Source organism: Centruroides sculpturatus, unplaced genomic scaffold (genome assembly GCF_000671375.1).
Source record: "Centruroides sculpturatus isolate CEXI.00-Female unplaced genomic scaffold, Cexi_2.0 scaffold263, whole genome shotgun sequence".
Lineage (NCBI taxonomy): Eukaryota > Metazoa > Arthropoda > Arachnida > Scorpiones > Buthidae > Centruroides > Centruroides sculpturatus.
Window position 1 is genome coordinate 665,998 of NW_019384587.1, and position 26,461 is coordinate 692,458.

A 26,461-nucleotide genomic window follows, 5' to 3' on the forward strand; every position below is an offset into this window, starting at 1 on the left:
GATAGCTGTAGTCATATTTTACCACTTGATGCATTTCTGTCACATTGTAAAGATCATTTGAACATTTTTATATTATACTTATGACATGACAAAAGTTGAAGGTTTGTTTATCTTAAAAAATTATTATATGCATTTGCTTTTCTTTTTTTTAACCATCTCCAATGATCTCTGCTTGTCTTGTAGAATCCTTTCTTTCTCAATAAATTTCAATATTCACTGACTGCTATAATCCATTTTCTAATGTAACATGCATGTATTTCAGGATTTTATTTGTTATAGTTAGCATAACTTATCTTCAGTTTCATTTCTATAACGAATTTAAATTGATGATTTAATTTTATAAATTGTAATTTTCCTTTGTATTACTTTAAAGCAATGTACCACCTGCTCCTAGCATATAATCTTAAATTTCTAGAATACATCTGCTTTCAAATTAACTTTAAAACAGATAACTCACAGGTTGCTCGGGACATTATTACAGTACAAGTTATAAATTTAAGTATAATTACAAAGTAGATACTTTATAGAAGTATTCAAAAAAAATAATAATAATAAATTATTACATTCAAAATAGCATTATAGTTTTTTAACATAAATCAAAATCATATTCTATATATAAATAAAACATTCATCTTAACAAGTTTCAGAAAGGTGACAGAATTATTTACACAATGAAGTATAAAAGATAGGAATTACTTTTACTTTCCTAGATGGCCTTAACAAGGGAAAATATTAGAATGGTGTCAAATTTGACCCTCCGAGGTTTTGCAAATCTCCATGTTTGGAGACCTGAATCCAAATAAGTCAAAAAATGACAAAAAAATTTTATGGCTGTGTGCTCATGTGTTGGTGTCTATTTTGCTTAATATCTCATGATGGGGTAAAGTTTAAGTAATGAAATTTGGCATGATGGCTTGTATATGATGGGCATTAATGCTTATTAAATTTTGGTGGTTAAAGGTGGCGGGATGGGGAGATAAAGGGGGTCTTGTGTATCTTGAGTAGGGTCAGACTTAATGACAATTTTACTCATTATTAGCATTTACAATTTTTTTATAAAACACATCCCTACCCCCAAAACTGTGCTGTTTGCTGAACATTTTTAAAATTTTGCAGGGAGGTTTGTTTATTAGGGAGATTGATACTATTAAGTTTTGGTGATTAAAGGGGTCGTGTGTATCTTGAGTAGGGTCAGACTTAATGATAATTTTACTTGTTATTAGCATTTGAAATTTTTTTATAAAACCCATCCTTCCCTACACTCTAAATTTAACTTTTTACCATTTTATAATAGTTAAAAATATAAAAAGTTTTTATAAAATAAAATATCATAACAGATGGCATCACCTAAATTTTAAATGTTGCCAGGAAAGTTAAGCAATTTGTCGCTGGATTTTTTATGTAAGTTTAACTTAACCGAAAATAGTGTGAAATTCTATTTTGGTTTCCGATTTGACTGCCAAATCCAATTTCAGTCAGATCTTACCTGTCTGTGAAAAAGTAACAATGCTGGATCTGATACCTGNATTCATTCATTAGATTTGAAGTAATTAGTAATTGGAATTTATTATTTTGCTGCAAGGATAGGATATTTTTTTCACAACTGTGCAACTTTTTACAATTTCACAATTTCTTAATATAAAATTATCAATTGAATAGTAAAAATTTTATGAGAATTAAATTTCAACTATGCATATTGACTAATTTTGCATTAAAGCTGATTGAATTTACAAGTTTCTTAAAAATTATTTTAAAAAGTAATGCTTACTATTTGTTTGTAGATAGTCAATGCAAATCCTTTTTTCTGTGTATAAATAAGTATTATTTTTGTACTAAACTTAATCACTTCTGCAGTTTTGTATTTCTTTTGTTGCATGATATAAATCCCTCTGAACAGTCTTAGTCTTATAAAATGCATACAATGCCACCAAATACAGTTTTAGAGTCTGGGGGCTGCAAATGAAAAAGGTCTTTTTTTGTATACTTGAAAATAACTCATTTGAATTTTACATTTATTTCTTATTTAATGAAGTTACAGAAATTTAAATATATTACAGTATTTCTACATATTATCACTAAATTTTACAATAAAATTTAAAATTAGAGAGATTAAAAATATTAATATCTTTTATTAAAAACTTGGTGTTTTCTGGCAGAACTGCTTTGCTTCATTGTACTTCCACCCTGATCTTAAGAAATTGCACAAAATATTTAAAACAATAATAAATTTTGACATAGGTAAATTGCTGAGTTTAAACATGAGCACAAATACTTTAATTATGTTCTGTAATATAAATATGTAGTTTTTATTCCAGTGATACTTTTCTAACATATAGAACCCTAAAATCCTATTAATTAAGGAACATACTAAGGAACTTCTTTCCGTATCCCATCCTCACTGCTGTTGAGTTAAAAGCTTTGGTATATTAACATAAAAAATATATATTTCATTAGTAGATAAAAATGTAAATCAAAAATAAAAAAAAACATAACAACAGCAATTATTTGCCTAAAAGCTTCTAGAATGAAATTGTGATGGATTATATGTTTGCTATAGTGGCTGAATGATTAATATTGAATGCCATAAAATTTAGGGTCGGCAATAAATTTTTTCAACTACAGTATTAGAAATTTTTAAAAGATTCTGCAATATAAAGAGTGAGAGATTTGTAAAAATTTGTAGAAAGGTGTTGATCAATCAGTTTATGTATGGTAAACTTAAAATAATATCTCATTTTAGTATTAAAGGGTGGGTAGCACAAAGATTATGGTAATAGTACTACTACAGTGAGAAAAGAATTCAGATTATTTATATGTATTGTAACTATAATATTTTTTGAATCACTTTAAAACATGCAAGTCACACTAAAAAGATACCAGTAAACAACACTTTACTGAGTTTGTAGTTTAGAAAGAGATCACCTAAATATTTATCCTTCAGGGATGTTTATTGTAAATGTACATAGGTATGTTATCTTAAGCATTTCTACACATTTGTGTCTAGCAGTACTGACAACAACAGGGAAGCAGAAGAAAATCTTGATTTTAAAAAAGAAAACAAAATGGTTACTGACCACATGTATTCTGTGCAATCAGTGTCTTTTGGAAAACATCATACAATTTTACATTTATACAGTTACACTTATAAATCACCTTTAGTTTATATAAAATTACACTTGTAGTTTTAAAAAACACCCACAAGTTTGATAAGAGCTAGACATAGAACCAAACAGGTTCTACTGTATCCCAGCCTAGCCCTTTTTTCTGGTTTTATTTAAGAAGTTTCTACATGAAATGTTTCCTGCATAAGAAGTCCAAATTTTCCAGTCCCTGCATTTACACTGTAAGATGTATATTAAAATTTTCCCACATAACAAGTTCCTGTGTAACAAGTTTTCCATGTAAGAAATTTCAAAATATTAGTCCCATTGACAATATTTTACCCACTTAAGAAGTTTCTGTTGGAGACAAACTATAATCTTTGTTGCCATACTTTATTAAAACTATTAATAAAACACACCTTTAATAATCCAGCTAATAAAAATTAATAATATAATAACGTTTTCGATCGTTTCTTAACGATCTTCTTCAGTTACCATAACATAGAATAAAATCGAACACAAAAAAGAACGTAAATACGAAATTAAAATATAAATAACGGAAAAGTAGATAAAAATAAACGAAAAATAAAAATTAATCCAAAAAAATTATTTTAATTTCGTATTTACGTTCTTTTTTGTGTTCGATTTTATTCTATGTTATGGTAACTGAAGAAGATCGTTAAGAAACGATCGAAAACGTTATTATATTATTAATTTTTATTAGCTGGATTATTAAAGGTGTGTTTTATTAATAGTATATTTATCCAGTTCATTCGTTATATAACTTTATTAAAACTTTACTATTTTTATAAGTGATATGGTGAACATCTGCAGTTAACTTTATTATATATCAAACACATGTATACTTGAGGTGGTTGCTAATTTAGCTGGATCATATTGTTTTGACCATATTCTCTATCTGGTGCTGTCCATTAACTGTTGACATGTCATATTGATACCAGACACTTAAGTACCTTGCTGTAGTCTAATGCTATACCATCTTATTATTTTACTGTGTTACACTATACTATGTTATATTACGTTCATATTGATATTAAATTGAATATACAAATAAAAAATTATTTTTTTACAATTCTTGCATACAAACTTTTTTACTGCCATCCCTTCAAAAACTTCTTAACAGGGTGTATTGTACTTCTGTTTCTGCAGAGTCAGGGATATGAAAGATAGAAGGGAAAAAATCCCCACTATTCCCTATTCAAATTGCACCCTGTTTTTACATTCTTCCAAGGAGCTTCTATATTCTAAGGAATGTAGTTTGAGAAATATTGCTCTACTCTAAAAATGACTTTATAAAAAAAATACTTACTATGATAAAGAAGTAGTTGTTTACAAGATATTGAACATCCTTTCCAAATAAATAGAATGTTGTTTCAAAGTTTTAATATTGAAATAAACTTGTCATTAAACAACTTGTTCTGGAATTCTATAGATATATTAATATATAGTGGCTAGTTGTTTATCTCAAACTGTTTATTATTTAAAGAGAAATTGTATTTTAAAAAATTTATTAATAAAACACATTGCTAGCAGATATTTTTTCTTATTTTTACTTTGAATCTAGGCTCAAGAGGAGATTAAAAAGAATTAATTTAATCAATCATCAAAACTTCTTATTCAATTAAAGTTTTGATGAAAAAATAAAATTTAACTGATGTGCATTAAACTTCTGCATATAAAAAGAATATATAAGTCATTCTTGTAAGTGCTAGTTATTTCTCAATACAACTATTATCTCCAGAATGTTTGTTCATATATACATTATTTATTGTAATCATTTATCAGCACTCTGTCAGTTGTATGAATGAAACATATTAGTTCAAACAAGCAATAAAAATAACATTCTATAATGTAATTATCATCATCAGCTATTGTAGTATATTTTGAATTGTTTTAAGTTTAAATTGCCAACAGGTTATCTACCTATTAAAACTTTAACTTAAAGTTTATTTAAATAGAATAGCTGTTGAGAGTAGATATTGAAAGAATAGTTAAAAATAGTAGAGAAACAGAAGTTGAATATTATAAGTAGAAGAAAACCAAGGGAAGAATGAAAGAACTCATTGGACTTTGCTTTTAAGGCAAGAAGAGAAACTACTGATGTAAAAGATAAATAATGATTTTTCTAACTTTATTTTTTCTCTTGTGTATAAGTTTTTCTATCTGAAATTGGAGGCTGAAAATGTTTTTGACTTTCATTTTTTTTTTCTGCCTCAATCCTTTGCTTCAACTGTATATACGATGTTTCCACAAATGTCAGACTCCATAGGCAGTTTATTATATTAAAAGGAAAGCCAATTTGAACATTTAAAACACATGACCTTAGATTTGTTCATAGTAAAGTGAGATTCTCTCTATTGGTTTCAAATTCTAATGTGATGTTATTCTTTAGATTTTCTATTGTTTTAGGTTGACATAAACCACAGATTTAAATAGTGCCATAAGAAAGAGAAAATGATAGTTAAATCAATGTTTTATAAAATTATTGTTTGTAGATATGTCTCAGTTTTGACCAATATTGTTATTTAATGCAATTAATAATTTTCCATGTTTAACTTCACTGCCTTCTGTATATTGTTTTGCTCATAGTATATTATATATTAATACTCTGTTTTCATATTTCTGTTAAAAACAAGTTTTAAATAATTTTTTGATTTATTAAAAACAAGACAATTGATAGATTCTAATGGAAGAAAATATAAAATTTTTACATCTCTGTGCTTTTTCCCATGTTTAAAGAGGGAATGCTAACCCCATATAATCTGTCTTCTCCACTTTTCTCTATCCAGCACATCCTTTCTCTTCCATTCCCTCTCTCTATCTCAGCTTCAGTCTTCCCCACTTCCAACTTCCCAATCCTCTTTCCAACATAGTTCTCATTTTTTCTCTCCACATGTCCAAACTATCTTAATCTACTTTCCTGCATCTTCTTACTTATAGGACTCACCTTGACTGTTCCTCTTATATAATCAGTCCTACTTCTGCAAAAACTAAACATTTTTTTTTTTTAAATCGTTAATGAATTGTTCCTTGAAAATATTACTTTTAAAATAAACATATGAGATTGAAAGTTAGGAATTTTTATTTATAGTTAAATTTAGTTACTTACATTATTTATTTTTCATCTTGTTTCATTTATTGAGTTTTGTGAGTAGGATTATGCAAAACCTCAACTGCTATCTCAACACTTCTTAACTAGAGCTTTTTTTTTTTTTTTTTGCATAATAATGAAATGAATTGCATACCATTAATTTAGAGTTTAAAAATGACTAAAAATATTACAAAAATATAGTAGATTATTATTTAACTAGATATTAGTACACATATAAGTTAAGCAAAATTTTTTTTGTCAGCACGTTTATTATGCAAATCTGCACTGTATAAAAGACATCAAGCTAGTCTTTGTTTTTTTACTGTTTGTTGTATGGCTGTTTAATTGTAAACGATTGATTGATTCTGATTGAGAATTTTTTTCTTCTGCTAGATTCTTTTACCTAATCAGGTTAATTTTTGAGTTTTTGAATAATTTGTAATTTTGTAAATTGACTAATAACCAAATTTCATTGTAATTGTTAAATGTATTTTAAGTTTTACACTAATTATTATTGTAATATATAATTTTTGCATTATACAAATACTGGACTGACTTTGTTAGCAAAAACTATATATTAAAATAATAATTAGTATAAAACTCAAAATTTCACAAATAACCAAATTTTATTGTTGTAATTATTAAATTGAAATTTGTGACATTTTGAGTTTTATACTAATTATTATTTTAATATATAGTTTTTGCTAACAAAGTCAGTCCAGTATTTGTATAATGCAAAAATTATATATTACAATAATAATTAGTATAAAACTTAAAATACATTTAACAATTACAATAAAATTTGTTTATTAATTTGTATTGTCAATTTACAAAATTGCAGATTATTCAAAAATCTCAAACTATTTACCTGATTAGGAAAAAGAATCTAGCAGAAGAAATGACCCTTAGGACACTTTTTACATTATTTGGGTGTTTGCATGGATGGGTGATGCCCGCAAGATGGTTTCAGACAATATCAGGATTTCATCTAGGTATTGTCCAGGTATCTCTTTGAGACTTTCTCCTCTTCTGGTTGAAAGTGAGCAGTCTCTGAAGTCCATTGCAATGGATAACATATGCAGGGAATTCCATGCTTCTTTCTTAGTGTACTGTCCTATACAATTGACTAAAGTTCTGTAGAGCAGGTGCAGAAGTTAGTCAAAAGGTATGTAGACTAATCTGGAGCAAATGCACATATTTGTTCCAGTGCTCCACTGGATGGCAGCATGGACAGAGCAGGTAAAACACATGAAAAATAATGTAACTAAATTAATATCACTATATAGTAATACCCCGGACTTATGCGATAGGTGGGACCGAGCGATAACCGTGTAAGTCGAATTCACGTAAATCTGGGTATAATTTCGCAATTTGTGTAAAACCCAAGTCGGATGTATGTAAGCTAATAAATGCTCTCGTTAATCTTATCTCATCTTTTGATTCGTTCACAGTTACAAAAAATCACCACATAGTTTCTCAAATCTCCGTAGATATAACAAACACAGAAATAAATAACACAAAATAAATTGGAGCTATGTGTTGATTCCATGCGACACGTCCGAACATTTAAGCCGAACAATAGTGAGAGGAATGAGTAATCTAGAGTTGCGTGGCGCTCAAACAAAAGACGAATCGACGAGATTTGAAAATTGCGTAAGTCGAGGTATTACTGTAGGCTAAATAAAAACTCTTGCTACCTCACAACAATGTTTTCATTTCAGTTAGGTTTGTTTCATGTATCATGAATGAATTAATAATGATAATAAAGAAAGATTATAATATGTTCAGTGTAAATTTGCAAAGTTGTAAATTATTCATTATTATTTCAACATTTTACTAAACAAGTTTTAATAGAATTTGGATAAGATTTTAATCATCATAATATATTCCTTACTTATATTCTAATGAACAACTTATTTTACAATTTTATGTATTAAATATTATAATACAAATTTATAATTCATCAAGTTCAGTCAATGGATATTTTTTATGTACATATTAGCATTTAGGTATGCCATTATAGTAATTAGTTACTTAGTTTGCTAATTGAGTGATTGATATCCCCTTCTCAATTCAGATTTTATATATGTAAAAATTTTGACAGATAGTGATGGGATAGGACAGGACAGATCATTAATGAGATGATATCCTAAATACTTCAAATAGGAAAATTTTTGAAAATAATTTTTTACCAAAATCATTATGCAGAAGAATTTTGATCAATGATTACACAAAGTTCTTACTCATTTAAATAGTTGCACTTTAGTAGAAGTTGTTCTGTTGGAATTGCTCTAGTAGAACTTTTAATATGTAAGGATAATGGCAAAAATTTAACCTTTACAGATACAGAGTACAAATAGATAATGCTGAAAGATAGACTTATATAAGTTGGTAATAAAGGTAACTAAGTTAAGGCCAGGAAAGACAAACTTTACACACAGTCAATTTTATCTGAAGAGGGTAAATGGGAATAATGTGCTCCATGGGCAATCATCATGGTCAAAATACAAAACAAATAAATAACAAATGAAATATCTAACAGAAACATATAAAATTTAAAACAAATAGAATATTTTGGAGCTAACATTACTATATAATGTTAACTTTAGGAGTTTCTTAGTACAGTATCATCTTTTTCTTGTGGTAAATTTCAATTTTTTAAAATTTTTTTGTTATTGGTCTATTTTTAAATTAGCCTTGCCTTGGCAGGAAATATAAATAAATATATTGTAATATTACAAATAATCACAAACCAGAAAATCCAGCAGTAAAATTTTAATTTAAGAAATACTTTAAAAGGTCTTTAATTATTTTTATTAAGATACAGTGATAAATTATAGGGAGGCAGAAATGTTTTTCCATGCCTGGAGATCTTTATTTTATATTCCCTTTTGATGATTCAATCACATGTCAGTTACAACCAATAATAATATGCTACATTAATTTTTTTCAAATTTCTTCTTTTATCTTCCTAATTACATTTTAACCTGAAGATGACAACTTAAGTTTGTTGAAAACGTTGATTTTATTAAGTATTTAATTAAGTTAAAATTTTACTGCTGGATATTCTTGTTGGATGTCAGTGTTTTTAATATATCATATCCAGTTCTCAGTTGTTATTAATGTACTGTAGATGTGTTTTATAGAAATGCATGATTCTAAGATTAGGTTGGCAGATCAAGTGAGACATCAACATGGGGATGTCTAAAAATTGCTAACAAAATGTGATGGGGTGTAAGTAGTCAATAAGGTTATGAAATTGGTGACATCAATATTGAATCATAACATAACATATAAACATAAAATCAAAATTTAAATTTATTCAACTATTTTTATATAAACAACTCAACAAATCCAATTTTTAATTAAACTGGGTTTGTTGAGAGTTAACTAATCATAGCATGATGATTTGGCAGATTGTCTGGTTTAACTCATTTTGTTCTGTAGGCTTTAAGAGAATATTTTTTGTACCCATCATGGGCCAGTTGCATAGTAAAGGATGGAGCCCAATATATCTGGGCAAATCATCTGTAAAATTTCTTAGATAATCCAGATTTGAACCCAGGGTTTCTAGAGAGGAGCCCTGATTCTTTTATCTTGACCAGTTGTAATCAATTTGATTTTAAAAAATAATTTGATTATTTGTATTATCTTTGTAATTCAATGGATACATTAATTGGAGACTCAAAAGCATTTCTTTTAAAGTAATTTTTCAATTCCTGTACTTGTTTGTTTTCATATTATAAAAATTTATATTTTAAAGCAGTGTTTCTGTTTAGAATATGTAAAATATAAAAATATGGAATTACATATGTACAAATACAATATAAAATTTTTTTAATATGTATTTGTAGTCCTTTGTGATATGAACCCATTAATCCAAATGACTCCATATACTAGTTAGTTCAAATTAGGAATTATGCACTGTAATTTTAAAATTTTGAAGGAATTTTATGCAATAAAATTAATTAGAAACATTATTGTACTTTAGATATAATCAACCAGCAGTTACCCACAGCACCACCTGAGGACATATTCAATGCCCACTGGCCTACTCCAACATGGCACTTGGACCGCTATTGCACTATGACTATTTTTATATTGTTATATATCATATTTCCACAATTAAATTCTAGGAAGGGTTATTTTTAAACAAAGTGTATGCATCCCTGGGGGTTTTTCAAGGCAGAGGTTTATTACCTTACAACAATAGATGAGTGATTAAAGTTTGAAAGAAATACCTTACTCACACATTTTTTGAACTGACAGAACCATTTATTGACTATATTTATGAATTACAGCTACAATATTTGAAATTAATTACTGTTTTCATAGTTTGGATTAACTCAACATCTTCTGATTCAGTTATTACATTGTCATTTGTGTCTGCTTCAATGTTGTCATAGGAATCAAGTTCGTGATAACCATTTTCTGAGTTTGAATCAGTTTTATTAATTATCCTTTGGCTGACAAGCTCTTGACTTATGAATTTGACTGTAGCTTTCCCATGCTCAATATTTATTTTGGCTTCAAATAAATATTTTGACAATATTTATAATTTTATTTCAAAAAATATTCCTGTGAATCTTGCAATAGAATGTGCTATTCGACTAGACAATTTGAAGAGATAGAATTTTAGTTAAACTCCTTACCTATCACCCTAAACTATTTATGCTATATAGTACGATACTTTGTGTTTCCCATGCTTTTCAATTTAGTTTATTTTTAACAGCACGTTTATTTGCCAGAATTTATTTGAGGAAATATGGTATATAGTATGATTGCAACTTATTTGTTGATGAATTTCGATTAAAATAATTTTAAAAAAATATATTTATTAAAAGAGCTGTACAAAGAAAAATATATATGTAGGAATTCAATAAAGATACTTGCCAGCTTACATTGTTCAAGTAAGTCCTGATGCTTGTTGATTCAGTGGGGTAATATTCTTTATTTACTAGATCTTAGGTTCAAATCCTGCTTTGGGAGTTGTTATTTGTTCGAATGCAGTATAGTTACTAATTTTCTGGCATTGTAATTATTTAAAACTTAAGAAATTGCTGCTAATATAAGCTATTGTACAGTACAGTACATAGTCATTCTTTGTTCAACATTGTGAAATACAAATATACATCATTTAATTTAAGTTATACAGTCTTGCATTGTAAAGTTATGCCTCAGTTTTCTCTTCAAAACTTTTTATAATTTATAATAAAATAAAGACACTGAGTTTGGCGTTACATGCATACATTTTCTTATCACAAGCACTTTCAACAAACTTATAGTCATCGTCATGAGGCGAATACAGAGATTTACCGAAAAATTAAACGGAAATAATCCGATGTAGAATAGAACGCATAAAATATAAGTTGAAACTTTGTCAAAGCCATTAAGAACACGAGACAAATGTTCAAATATAATTTGAAAACTGAACGAGCAGTTAGCTCTGTGAAGTGCAAGCTGGTGCATGTGCAGAACCAGGCTCATGCTATACGCATACTGGAGAATGTTAATATTTGCTTAAATGCTTGTATAGCATGACCCATACACTGGGCAGATCAAGCATAGGAGTGTTGCAAGTGTCAAAGGTGGTAGTAAGAAGAGACTCCCATATAAAAACGATTTTTCGATCCTTGCAGCTCTTGAGCATAACTGCTTGGGACCATAGCAGGTTGTAACCCTGCTCAAGTACCTTTCTTGAGAGCTTGGTGGTGTGCCTACCCCTCATAACATTATCTTGGTGCTCATCAAGGCTGGCAAGCATTCTAGTAGTGACCCCGATATATCTTGTGTTTACTCCTGTTGCAAGATTTTCCAAAGGTACAGCATAGACCCCTGACTTCTCAAGAGTGGAAAATTTGTCTCTATCGTTACAAATAAGTTTGCATAGGTTTGGAAGTGGGGATAGTGGTAGTACAAAATTGTGCTGCTTAAAGATTCTGCAGATGCGTATAGAGAGGGGTGCAAGGTATGGCAACGATGTTTGTACCTTCAACACAGAGATTTACTGAAAAGTACCTTTGTACTTTTTGGTAAATCTCTGTATTTGCCTGATGACGACTATAAGTTCATCAAAAGTGCTTGTGATAAGAAAACGTATGCATGTAATGCTGAACTCAGTGTCTTTATTTCATTATACAATATTTTGGCGTGATAGTCATCCTATTGATTATTTTATAATTTATTAAAAAAAGGAATATTCATTTTACAAAATTCAATAATACAGTAGTCAGTTTAATAATTAATTATCATTTCATTTTTAACTCCACCCTGTGGGCACTAAGGGGGCTTTTCTTCCATATCCAGTGTGAGTATAGCCAGGCCCATAGTGGGAGAAACTGGATGGTGAAGGATGATATATTGATATATCTTCACCATCCAGTTTATCCAGTTTATTAGATACATTGATATATCCTGGATATATCAATGTATCTAATAAACTGCTTGTTAGAAATTCCTAGGTAGTTCATCATTTGAATTCAATCCTGAGTCACTCAGAGTGGTAGGCTGATGCCTTAACTGTCTTAGCCATCAACCATAACTAAATTATTTTGATTTTTATTGTCTTAAAATTTCTGTAGTTAAGAAATTTCCTTTAGTTAAGAAATCTGTTTTAAACTGATTATTGTAGTAAAAGTACTGTACAGTACTTTTTAACAAATTTGTTTGTATCTAATTTGAGCCTATAATAATTGCAAACAAGTATTATAATACTATATTACTTACTAGGACATTGAGCAACTTTGTTGTATTGCAATAGAACTGAGGCTCTGCCTCAGTTCTATTGCAATACAACAAAGTTCTTCAAACTATTGCAATACAACAAATTAACAAACTATTAACAAACAAATTAACAAACTATTGCAATACAAACAAATTAACAAACTATTGCAATACCCTGAAGAAATCCCTGTACTTATTATGCACAGAAGAGGTAATCTTTTTACCTGGTGAATGTGGACAGGTGAACTTTGCACTTTCTGCTACAAAAGAGGCTATCCTTATACTGTACCTGCCAGCCATGGAAGACATGATCCTTGCACAGGCTAGATACAGAGATTATCCTTGCACTTGCCGACACAGAGAGGTGATCCAAGAACAAAGCAATCATCATCGATTGCTTTGATTATCAAAATCAGTCCATTAAATTTTGAGAACGAACTTGATTCTGTAAGCCCATAGAAGACATCCTAGCGACCATGAAACATCGAACTACAAAGTCATGTGATTCATACAATATTGCTTTGTTGCATGTGTTCATGAAATGACCTTATAACTCGAAAACAAAGTCATAGACGTGCAGTGTGTAGCGTCTTTGTAATCCAAAAAGAATTGGTAGACGAACGAACAGCAATTGGCTAGAAAATGTTACGTTTTATTTAAAAATTCCTAATTCAGATGCATTTCGGGTTGGCTTATATTCCCAACCCCTCTTCAGTGCTGTTAAGATTACACAAAAAAATTAAGGTTAGTTTTACGACATTGGTTAGTAGGAACATAACTAAAACACGAGGTGATGATAACATAAAAATGCTTACTTGTCATATAATGGTACAGCATAGAATTTTTAAATAAAATGTAACGTTTTCTAACCAATTGCTGTTCGTTCGTCTACCAATTCTTTTTGGATTACAAAGACACTACACACTGCATTTGATGATACAGCAACCACGTCCTCTACATTAAAAAGTCATAGACCTTGATTTTTTTTTTACTACATTTTTGGATTCCTCATTGCAATTAATGAAAAATGACAAAGTTTAATCAAAATCAATTGAACAGGTTTTGAGAACAAACACAATGTTGTAAGCCACTTAGAAGAGGCTTTGCTAATGCTCCACCTCAAATATCATGATTGTGTTCTAACATAATTAATAAATGTCAATAATTATAAATATGATACGAGAAATAATTTATTAATTGAAATAGTTAATGCTTTTTACTTTTTGAAAGTGTTAAATTTTATAATATAATAGTACTTGAATTAGTACCTATGTTGCATAATGATCATCGACAAGTGAAAATTTTGTCTCTGATTAATTTATATAAAGTATTTACTTATGAATATGGGATTATTCTCATTATAATTATTATGTCATATAAGTAAGAATCATGAAAAAAACAAATTAAGAATATAAAAGATATATATTTTCTATTGATTGCTGCTGTCTTTTAATCCCATTAACTTTGTGTTGTCTCTTGTGACTCTATGAACAAAAGTACAGTAGTATAGGCTATAATATGTTGTCCTATTTCTGATAAGATTGCTCAAATTTTCTGAAGCCAATCTAGTATAAGATCCACATCTGACAGAACAACAGGGCTATCAAGGAGGAGGGAGAAGCTGAAGCAATATCCCTGGAGCTCAGACAAGAAGTTATAAAAGAACATTTTAATTATGAAGTCCAGAAAATAAATATATATAACTTCAAGTGTAAAAATAGAGAGAAAAAAGAAATGCAATAAATTAAGTATCACATCAGAAGTATAGAAGAACACCAGGATCTGATCTCTCTTCATGGTCCAGTAGATCAAATATGTTAATAAAACTTATTGATTGAGCCATCTTCATTTCTAGTCCATTGAATGTTATTTTCTTCTTTTAGTACAATTTATTCTTTTATTCATACTTCATTTACTGCAGTACATCACACTGAAACATGCCTTATGAAGGCAACTAAATTATTCTGATGACACGTGAAACTGTTAAAACAGACAAACCTATAACTTGTAATAAGTGATCAGTTACTGTTGTTTGGCAATCAGATGACTTATGGGCATTGATCCTGAAATTTTGATATTTTTATGTTAAATGGGGCTGGAAATTATGGACTAAAGAATTTCATAATTTCCAGCCCCCTTGATTTGAGGTTTTGATACCAGAGGTAATGTTAACAGAGGTATGTCTGTAATTTTTAATGAGAACAGAGCATTTTTGAATTAGAAATGACCTATTATAAGACATAATAAAGATTCTCTAGAAAATAACTGTCATTCACTTTTTTAAATATATAGGGTGCCCAAAAGTCATTTAACTTGAATATATTTTTAAGACTAGTTAAAAGTGTTTTGGAACAGCTGCATATTATTATTTATAATTGTGTTGCTTTAATTTAAGCAAGTTGCATAATAACTTTTGGGATAAATGTGCATAAAATTTGATCTAAAAAATGCTTTTAATAATAATAATTTATTTCAAATTTAGCATTGATTTATATTTATTTCCTGAAGATTATAAGAATATGAAATTATTTTACTTACAACTTAATGTTTAAATAATTTAAAATTAATCTTGTTAATAACTGTCTGAATATATTTACAGTAGAACCTCGATTATCCGCCTCCCGATCAACCGACCCCTCGGTTAACCGACCGTCCTAGTCGGCAAATTTCAAATGTCCATTAGTGATGTGGCGCTACAATAGCAACGATTATTATTTTAAAAAATTTTTGTTAGGCTTAACATCGATGAAAATTCAACGCAAAATAGGTTAATAGCGATATAATAATATACTAATTACATGGGATATAATAATATACTACACTAATAATGGATTTTTCATACTTTTCGGTTATCCAACTTTTCAATTATCCGACCAACCCCAGTCCCCAATTAGGGCGGATAATCGAGGTTCTACTGTATTTTTAAAATTTAATTAAACTATATTTTAGTGAACTATTTTCTAATGATTATTTTCATTTTTGTTTTTTACAGATACATTTTACTGTTAGCATTCATTTTTGTGTAAACAACCACTTTCTTAATTATTGTTCTGAATGTTTGCGATGCCTGGTTCGTTTTCCTGTGAACTATGTGGCTATATAGCTGGAAGTCATCGAATGCTTGCGAGACATCGTGCCACCACGCATGAGACCAAAGTGTTTCGTTGTTCTGAGTGTCCATTTGTTACAAGGTATCGTACCAATTTATATCGACACAGAAGGGAGATACACGGTTTAAACAAGGTCAATGCTTGTGCATTCTGTGGGTTTTTTGCTACGACAACTGATGATTTGAGAATCCATAGACAGACTTGTCCTGCCGGAGGTCTTCAGGACATTCAGTCACAGCCTCTCTTTCCAAGTGAAATTCCTCAATACGAAATTTTTCCTAATGATTATGTACAATTTGGGACAGTTCCTACTTTTAAAGAACCTTTTCCTGTTCTGCCACAACCAGCTGTGAGTTGTAACGAATATAATCCATTTAATCAAGCTCCAATATTTAACGAACCATATAATTTTATTCCTCCAACTCAACCTATTTCAAACAAAGTTCCATATAATGAAATTGAAGGTACACCTGATATGTTTGTTTTACCACCTACTATTTCTCAAATACCAATAACTAAAGAAAAGATTGTTACGGAAACTCCAAAATCACCTGATACAACAAACATTAATGATTTATCAAAAAGACTTGAACCAAATAAAATGAATGAAATGGCAAAGAAGCTTGAACCAGCTAAAGTAAGACGTAGTTACATTTGTGAACCTTGTGATCTCAAAACAACAAATCCTCGAGAATATTTGGCTCACCGCAGAGATGTTCATAAAGAAAAAATTACAATATATGAATGTAAATACTGTATCTATGCTTCAAAAAATCCTCAGAAACTTCAAAGACATTATGGTCTTGTTCATAGACAAATATCATCAATTAAAAGAGCTTATAACTCTATAAAAGGTAAAACACAAGTTGCTAAAAAGAGTTGTGTATCACAAAAGAAAAATAAAATAATTGTTAAGCCAGAAATAAGAAAAGAAAAACAGAGAAGTGATGAAGTAGCATTAGAACCAACAATTCCATCTGAAGATACATCGCAAAAACTTCCATCACCATCATCATCAGGTAATGCATATAATGAAGTAGAGAAAGATTGTTTACAAAAACCAATTCAACAAAAATTTAAGTGTTCTGCTTGCCACTTTCATACAAAAAGCAAGCTAGTATTATTACATCATGAGAAAACTAAACACCTCAAAAAGAAATTTTATCGTTGTTTGCAGTGTGTTTACGTAACTCACGTGAAATCTCGATATACAAAACATGTAAGATATCATTCACTTTCAAAAATTAAATGTCCTCATTGTGATTTTAAAACTGCATACAAATGGAATTTAGACAGACACATGAAAAATCATATTAGTGAAGGAAGTTATAGATGTCCAAAATGTTGTTTTTCTGCTCATAGCAAGCAGTCACTTACAATTCATATTGTTAACCATCATAGTGAATCTATTAATTCTGTAAATGATCTTATGATAATTGGTGATAATAGTGATGATGAGAAGAACATGACAGAAACAAATTCGTATAATGATCTAACCTGCACAAGTGAGAGGATAGTTGAAAATGAAAATATTGAAGCTGAAAGAAGTACTGAATCAAGAAGTATTCATATCTCTAGAAATAATGGGAACAAAACAATGAATTCAGATTTAGTCAATGATCCATATCTAAAAACACCTCTCATTGAAAATGCCCCTATTGTTGCAAAACCAAAAATGCAAAAAGCTGTAAAATCAGGTGGTGGCTCTTCTAGAAGAATGATGGAACATTCAGAAAAGAAATATTCTTGTCCATTATGTGAGGTCACTTTTGATCATCTTGCTTGGCTGGCTAGACATTTGAATCGCAGACATAATAATGAACAAGCAAAAGACATAACTGCCATTGTTCAAATGCTAGCAGCTAAAAGCAAACCTGGTGCAGTTTCGAAATTAAAGAATAAAAAAAATGGAAAGAAACCACATCGTGCAACACCTGTATGTGCAGTGTGTGGATATAAAACGAAATGGTTTTCTGAAATGAAACGACACATGCGAGTACATACAGACGAGAAACCGTTTGAGTGTCCGTTTTGTGAATATAAATGTAGATGGAAAGGTGATTTAACAAGACATGTTCAGAAAAGACATGATGATATAACTATACAAAATAGTGAAATTCATTCAAAATCATTTATTAAATCTCCTGAAGATGATAATGCAATATTACCATTGAAACATAAACGAGCTTGTGTTATTAGAAATGAAAAAATGAGAAAGTATTTAAAAAAGTCAGATGATCAGGACTGTCCACTGGATCTTAGTGTTGATCGAAATATGGCTTTATCATCTCGATATCAAAATGATTTTCCATTTTTTGAAGGAAGTCACTTCTATAAAAATGATAAAAATTTACAAATGGCCAATGATCAATATTTTGAATCATCAAAATTATCAAGAAGTTCTTCTGCAAATTCTAAAAATTCATTCATGATACAGTCATCATCAAAATCATTCTCCTGTGTTTTTTGTGACTTTACTACAACAAATGAATTTAGTTTTAAAGTCCATAACACAAGACATTTTACTAAATATCCGTTTATGTGCTCCACCTGTTCTTTTAGATCTAATTGGCAAATGAAAATTGTAAAACACATCAAATTAAAACAGCATGTTAGTCGAGATCATGATAATGCTAGAGTATTATTGATAGACTCAAAAGGAGATATCAGTGAATGTTTTAGTGATAATGGTGAGGATCTGGACGATGGTTCTTTCACTAAACAGGATGATGACAAATTATCAGAGGAGCATATATTGTTTGATGAATTTGATAGAAATAAACAAAACATATCTGATAGAACATTCAAGATTCCATTTATGATGAAAGAATCTTCCAAATCATACTTCTGTAGATATTGTAAATATAAAGATAAAGAAAGAAGGAATGTACTTGCACACATGTGTGAACATACTGGACAGAAACCTTATAGATGTCGTATTTGTGGCTTTTGTTCATTATGGCTTAATGTTTTAAAAAGACATGTTAGAAGGCGCCATAAAGGTCGACTTTCTGACATAGAAGAAGGTTTCAAAATTATTGAAAAGAATCGTGTAATTAGTGTTGTTGGATCAACTGTACTTAGAATTTCAAAATCAGAAAATTCAAAAATCACAACTTTGTGTTCCTGCAAGATCTGTCCCTACAAATGTATGGGGCAAAATGTACTGGAAAATCACATGAAGCATCATAATTCTGTGGGGACTGCTAGCTATAAGTGTAGATTTTGTCCATATTACTGCAAATTTAAAGATACTTTAGTCAAGCACCTAAATGTGCATGGCATGAGTGTATCAAATGCTACCAAGATAATTTCTCAATGTAAACTTTCTCAATTGGAAGGATCCACACATGAGAAGTATAGATGCTCATATTGCCCTTACAGAACCGATAGTACAACAACTTACCTCTATCACAAACAGTGTCATCGTCCAAATAGAAGTGCACCTTTTAAATGTAAACATTGTTCATTTTGGGCCACTCACAAAGCTGTTTTGGATGATCACATTAGTTTACATTCCAGACATTCACGTGATCGTAAGAGTTCTAGTAGAAGTCAATTTCCTTCAATGCCAATTCCCATTGAAGTTAAACAAAATGGTAAAATTATCAAAGTATATAGATGTCGCTTCTGCCCTATGATGGGTGACAATTTAGATACTGTGTACAAACATGAATTATTACATTCACGCAGTTCAAAAATGTATAAGTGTAATATCTGCAAGAAAATCTGTGAAAGTGAAAAGCATTTGACTGCACATTTAAAATCTCACACATCCCCTATTCAGAATGATTTACTGAGATACGGAAGTGATTCTGATGGAAATTATTTCAAAAGTTCTCTAAATAATTCCATCATTCAACATTCAGAAGACAACAATAAATTTAATTATTTTTGTACCAAATGCCCGGCTGCATTTGTCAATAAAAGTGATTATGCAATACACAGAGAAATCCACCAAAATACAGGAAATTCAATGCACATCACTGATTATCGTGGTTTTGACAATGAAAAATATTCTCAAAATTATGGTTCTGAACATTCTAGACATAAGAACCAAGGTTTTGGTATGATTGAGAGAGACAATTTAGTGGAACATCATAATTATGATGCTGGAAAGGGAGCTGAAAAGGATAAAACTGAGATAGTTGAGCAAACAGTGGAAAATACTGGATTTGAACAAATGCTCTTGTTAGAGGAAGCAGAAACAAAATCTTTTGTAAATGGAAACAATACTAGCATTCTACCACAGAAACTTCATAATTGTTTTCAGTGTCCAGCTGCCTTTTGTAAGCCTGCCATTCTTGCATTTCATACTTCATTACATGGAACTCAAGGTAAATATGTATGTCCAGAATGCAATTATGCTACTGATTCAAAGAACAATGTTATTGCCCATTATCAGCTACATGTTAAGCCAAAATCAGCCAGCAAGAGCAGTTTGCGACTATATGAATGTACCAAATGCCCTGCAAAATTTCAAAAACCCAAAGGTTTGCGCAAACATTTTTCTTTGCACGGTCAGAAAAATAAATTTACTTGCGAAATTTGTGATTATTCTGTACCTTGTGCTGTCAACTTATTTAGACATAAAGTTGTTCATGTTAATGTTAACAGCAACAACAACAACACCAGTAACAATAATAACAACAGTAGTAATAATATTAACAATAATAACAGCAATAACAATAACCAGATAGAGCATAATTATGTACAAGAACAACCAGTGGAAAACACTGAGCAAATAACTGAAAGTCCAGATCAGATTTCAAACCAGAAAGAGTCTGTGGAACAAAAGAAATCTCCAAAATCCGAACGTGTGGAAGACAAGCGTTATTTCTCTTGCACTTTCTGTCCATATGTCCATCCTAGGAAATTTGCCGTGCAGAATCATATGCGTCGACATGCTAGCACCGAAGGTTTACAATGTCCTCATTGCAATTATAGGTCATTGCAAGCTTCGGTGTTAAGAGACCATTTGAAGTGGCATTTCCAAGCCCAGTTTGTCTTCAGCCCTCAGGCATTTATGAAGTTTGATGATATGGAAGTTTGGTTGGTTAATGGCAAAGAAAATGAGAATGAATTGATTTTTAAAGATCACGGGCAAAATTCAAAGAATAAAGAAGGTCGTTTCTTTTCTGCCATAAGCGAAAATTACATTGAAAATGAAGAAAGGAAACCTTTACCATTTGTAGATACAAAGAGTATAGAGAAAATGGTCGAAGAAGAATTGAATCTGATAGTCGAGGACAATAAAGACGATGATGAAAGAAAGGATGACGACTACGACGACCAAAGGAAAGACGACGATAACGACGACCAGAGGAAAGACGACGATGACGAACAAAGGAAGAACGAGGACGATGACGACGACGACGACGACGAAAAGAAGGAAGATTCAGAATATATGGAAGAAATAGAAAAATTGAAGCAGTTGGCCATGAAACAAGAAGTAAAAATTGTGCTGATGGACGTACTTTCGCAAGATAAAAATAAGAGTGAAACTTTAGAAGTGCAAGATAATACGGAAACAACAATAGGAAGTAATCAGTGCAGTCAGAAGAGCAACGAAGAATCAAAAGAAACAAAGGAGAAACCGAAAGAAAATACCATACAACATTGTGAAGAATCCAACAGTTCGGACAGTACTGTTGTTATCGAAACTCCTTTAGAAAATACCGAAACAAATGTAGACAACAACAATGTGTCAACATCAGAAACAGCGGTAACCAAAGAAAAAGTAGTAACTTTTGAAGAAGTTCCTGAAGTTACAACCACCATAGAGCAGCAAGCACCCGAAGTGGAAGAAACTAATACGTTGGTTATAAAAGAGAACGAAATTGTAGAAACGAACTACGTGGAGAGAACGGCACCAACAATTTGCGAGTACACGAATACCATAGTAGGCGAAGAAGAAAATTTGCACACTCACCTCTATGGTAATGACGTGATGATGGTGAGGTTCGATGACGATTATCTACCATCGGAATCGGGTATAACGGAAGTGATTGAAGTAGAACAAGCACCCGTTCAAGACGTGGATCTATCATTAGATGCCGCCATTGTGGATAAAGAAGGGATCATGGAAGGGGACATGAATGCCATGTTTTCCGACGACGTTCAGGTTGTTGAAGTGGTAGCAGAGAACGAAGACAGTCTGAATGATTTTTCGGCGGAACTTAAAAACGAACCGGATAGAAACTCAAACGACTTGATGGTTTCGTGTCATCCCAACAACTTTACAACGGACTGCGAACCTACTTCTATTGCAGAAGTCGAAATAAAAGTGTAAAATTACCTCTAAAGTTTGTTAAAAAGACATTTTTGCAGGTGTTTATGTATATAAGAAGTCCAAGACTGCCAATTATATATTTAAATGTAAAATGTTCAAATTTGTAAAGCGACAATATAGAGTTATATAGTTTCTCTGTGTTCAATATGTATTGATAAGATTTTTATTGAAATCCACCACATTGTTTGTGTCCTATGGACATAATGTATCAAATAATCGTTTATAATTAATTTATGTATAATGATGCCATGTAGGCATTACGAAAATTTTCAGTTAATTTAATGCTCTTGCAAAGCAAGAAACGCTTTGTGTATGCAATTTTTTTTTAAGTAATTCTTATTTGTCAGAAGCAATTTGTACTTCTAGATGTGTAAATGAGACAATAGAAATTATTTTGCACCAGAGTTTTGAGAGATGTAGCGATGTTTTAATGTTTGAGAATAAAACGTGTTTTGTAATAATTAAAAATATGTTGAATTAAGGTGAAACGGTAAAACTGCATTACGCGGAACCATTAATTCGAATCTCGTAATTATATGACAGGATAAAGCAATAATGGCGTGAAATTTAATGCTGTTTCATTCCGTTTCGAATTATAATTGCTGTTACCGTTTTGTAGTACGCTTCATTATGGTATGGAACAATGGCTTACACACCAGATCCGAATCAATAATTTTGAGCTTCGGTCGAATACTTAGTGCAGTGATTCTCAACCATTGCCGCGAGATTTTTGAAGTGTGCCGCTGCTGCGAATATCCGTACATAAGCTACGTCAGACAAGTACAGTAGAGCGTCGATTATCCGAATCAATTGGGGACGGATTTTTCGGAAGATCGATGTCTCGGATAACCGATTATGTACGAAAAAATATATTAATTTATCCCATCTTGACATTTTTCTCCGTTGCGTGTCGCTTCGCGTTGAATTTTCGTCGATGTTAAGCCTAACGATACTATTGTATCGTTAAAAATTATTTTTTTATTTTGTACAAACAAAATAAATATATTGAAAAATATAAAAACAATAAAATATACTTCAGAAGTTAAATTAGTATCAAAAACGTAAAACATTTGAGTAGCCGAAGACATAGCCAAAGATTACAGCGCCACAGCACTGGAGAAAATTTAAATTTGTCGACTGGAATTCCTTCGGATAACCGACCTTCGGATAAACGACGTTCTACTGTAGTTTGTATATACATGTTTATAATCCATAAATAATTATTATTCATCATTTAAAATAATATTGTAATCAAATTATACAGCCAAAAACAATGTATTACTTCTACTTGATATTAACTACATAAAGTTTTAAATGATTATTGAGAAAACTAACTATTAATAATAAGTAAACTGATAAACATATTTCTTTTTCAATAAATTCTATTTTTCTACAGCATTTCCAAGAAATTTGTCATCGACAAATTAAATCTACATGCTAATCAGTAAAATATAATTTTATTGTATATTAATATAACTAATGAAAATAATTAACAATTGATGACAAAGTTAATGTGTTATTGACTTTGATATAATGTGTATTAGCCTTTGAGGTAACTTTCCAACAGAATACTCAACTATGAAATATTAAATTTTTGAAACTTTAGTCAAACATTGTGCAATTTTAATAAAGTTTGCATTAAAGAGGTGAAATGAGAATAATTCACCAATTAAAAAAAAATTTGATTAAACAAATTTAAAGTAAAAAATTATAAAAAGAGATTAAATGCAATGATTAGCTAATTATTCACTTGTTATTGAAGTTAGTTTTGTAAATAATACTGTAAAAATATTATTGTTTTTCATATTCTAAAAAGAAAGAATATTAAATAATTTAATAGTATTAATTACAAAAATGAANCAAACAAAATAAATATATTGAAAAATATAAAAACAATAAAATATACTTCAGAAGTTAAATTAGTAACAAAAACGTAAAATATTTGAGTAGCCCAGGACATAGCCAAAGATTGCAGCGCCACAGCACTGGCGAAAATTTAAATTTGCCGACTGGAATTCTTTCGGATAATCTACGCTCTATTGTAGTTTAATCGGTTCTACCTTCCTAGAGCGCGTTTGGAAATTGTAACTGGTGTTACCGGTAACTGCCGGTAGTTACCAAGGCGTTTAGAAAACATGACCTAAATAACCAACTGCGTTTAAAAATCACTTATGACATCACCGGTTATCCTGCGGTACTTATCGAAATAACCGTGTGTGTCGCCAAATTTTTAAATTATTAAAAGTACCATGACGAAGAAAGGTTGAGAATCACTGGCTTAGTGTTTTGTTTTTAAAAATAGCTTTATTGTTCTTTCAAAGTGATTACTCATGTCTGAGGAAATATTTTTGTAAACTTTATAAAACTTTCAAAAATCATCGATATGGATACATGGGTGGTCCGCAGAAAATTTTTCAAGGGGGCAATCGTGGATACAATCGCAAATTTCATTGTTTTGGTTGTTTCATAAGTAGATTATAGAATGCAATAATGCAACAATGTAAAAAAGACACAAAGCATCCCGTGTGGAGGGTTTAAAGTTGATTATTTCGCTTTTACGGTTATAATTTGTGGATTTTTTACTCGATCCCAAAGGACGTGTGTTCGTTTGCCTTCTGCGGATGCCCATGTACAGATATTTTCATTCGTTTGAAAATAGAAACTAAAATTTAAGTGATAGGCTTATAGCTAAAGAAAATTATAGGAATATGATCGTAAAAAATTGGAATTTCAATAGAATCGAGGTTATAGTACCCGTGCCATCTGCAGATAAAACGAAACAAGAAACTTTGGATTCGAACCCGGATCCCCGTGGGTGAAGTTGCCACCTCAACGTTGGGACGGTCTGTTGGACTAAGCATTTCTGAAATGGAACCAACGAATAGAGAACATTAACAGTTGTAAACAATAATTTTCAAGGAAAGTCGAATTTGTCTTAACAAGTAAGACACATTAACAAGCAAGGACTTGGAAGTAGTGATTGGAAAAGTAGTTACTAGTAAATAACAGTAACAAGGTACAGTATTGCTTTTTAAAATAACTAGAGAAAATAACAACTGTTACTAATGCTGTGCGATGACTTCAAAATCATTGATGGATTCATGCAATCATCGATGGTTGATCAATGGTTACGTCTGGCCATAGGGAAGCTTCCATAAATTACTTAACCCAAAGGAGAACGTCTATACCAACGGTACGGAGCATTACGCGGATGGTGTATTCTTTACACAGCGTTACGTAACACTATTCAATTTCTGAAGGTACAGAAATTTTTTTGTAGGAAAGTATTTTTCCATTTACAGGGCGATTACGAAAATCCAAGTAAATTATTTTGTCTTTTCATAAGACGTGGCGTCTAGATGATTGGTTTGAATTTTCTTCCTGAAAATTACTTAGCCAACTAAAATTGGTCACTGGTATGCAGCACGTCTTAAAGCTAGACGAAAATAGGACCAATCAAAATTTTTTTCTACAACAGGTAAATGCTACAATTCGACTCTGTGATCACACTCTAGTCTTTATATTGGAAATTCTAGCACTAGGCGGGAGTCCTTAAAATTACGTAATTCTGCTGGGGTCTCTCTCTCTCTCTCTCTTTAACTCTTTCCGTCCTGTGGGCACTAAGAGGGCCTTTTTTGCAAGCCCATTATGGGTTCGGCCAGGCCCACAATGGGGCTGCCGGGTGGTGAGGGACGGGGCTCGATATATCCGAACGGACCACCTCCCGAAAAATTTCTGGGGATTTTCCGACCCGTTCGGATTCGAATCCGGGTCCCCAGATCGGTAGGCTGCCACCTTGACCGTTCGGCCATCCGGCCGCTCTGCTGGGGTCTAGGGCATTACAAGGCATTACAGTGTATTATGAGGGGTAGGAGGGTTGTAAACATCGTAAACATTGTTACCTAATTTATGGATGCTCTCCTAGTCTGTTTTTTTAGTCTTTTCGCTATGTGTGCTCAGGGGTCTTTACATCTACTACTAGCAGTTTTCCCTTTCGAATGTGATTTAAAATCACATTCGAAATACAGTAGACTAAGTGTAAGTTTTAAAACAGCCGCGACATTTCCAACACTCTGCTAAATGGAACATTTCCAACACCCTGCTTTGTTGCTCGTGTTTAGTG

At 31.0% G+C, this 26,461-nt stretch overlaps 1 protein-coding gene across 3 annotated transcripts in view; it reads left to right on the top strand.

The window, feature by feature from the left end:
* The window catches only part of LOC111624664 (zinc finger protein 729-like), a 29,717-nt gene extending 6,902 nt beyond the window's left edge, over positions 1 to 22,815 (top strand). For 2 of the 3 annotated variants that reach the window (XM_023367570.1, XM_023367569.1), the window contains one exon: positions 15,929 to 22,815. In XM_023367570.1, coding sequence (XP_023223338.1) covers positions 15,991 to 22,338 — 6,348 coding nt within the window. In that variant the 5' untranslated portion in view covers positions 15,929 to 15,990 and the 3' untranslated portion in view covers positions 22,339 to 22,815. Of the gene's footprint in view, positions 1 to 7,037; positions 7,379 to 15,928 lie in introns of those variants that run through there. The other variant, XM_023367571.1, reaches the window with a different exon arrangement.
* The last annotated feature ends 3,646 nt before the right edge of the window (positions 22,816 to 26,461 follow it).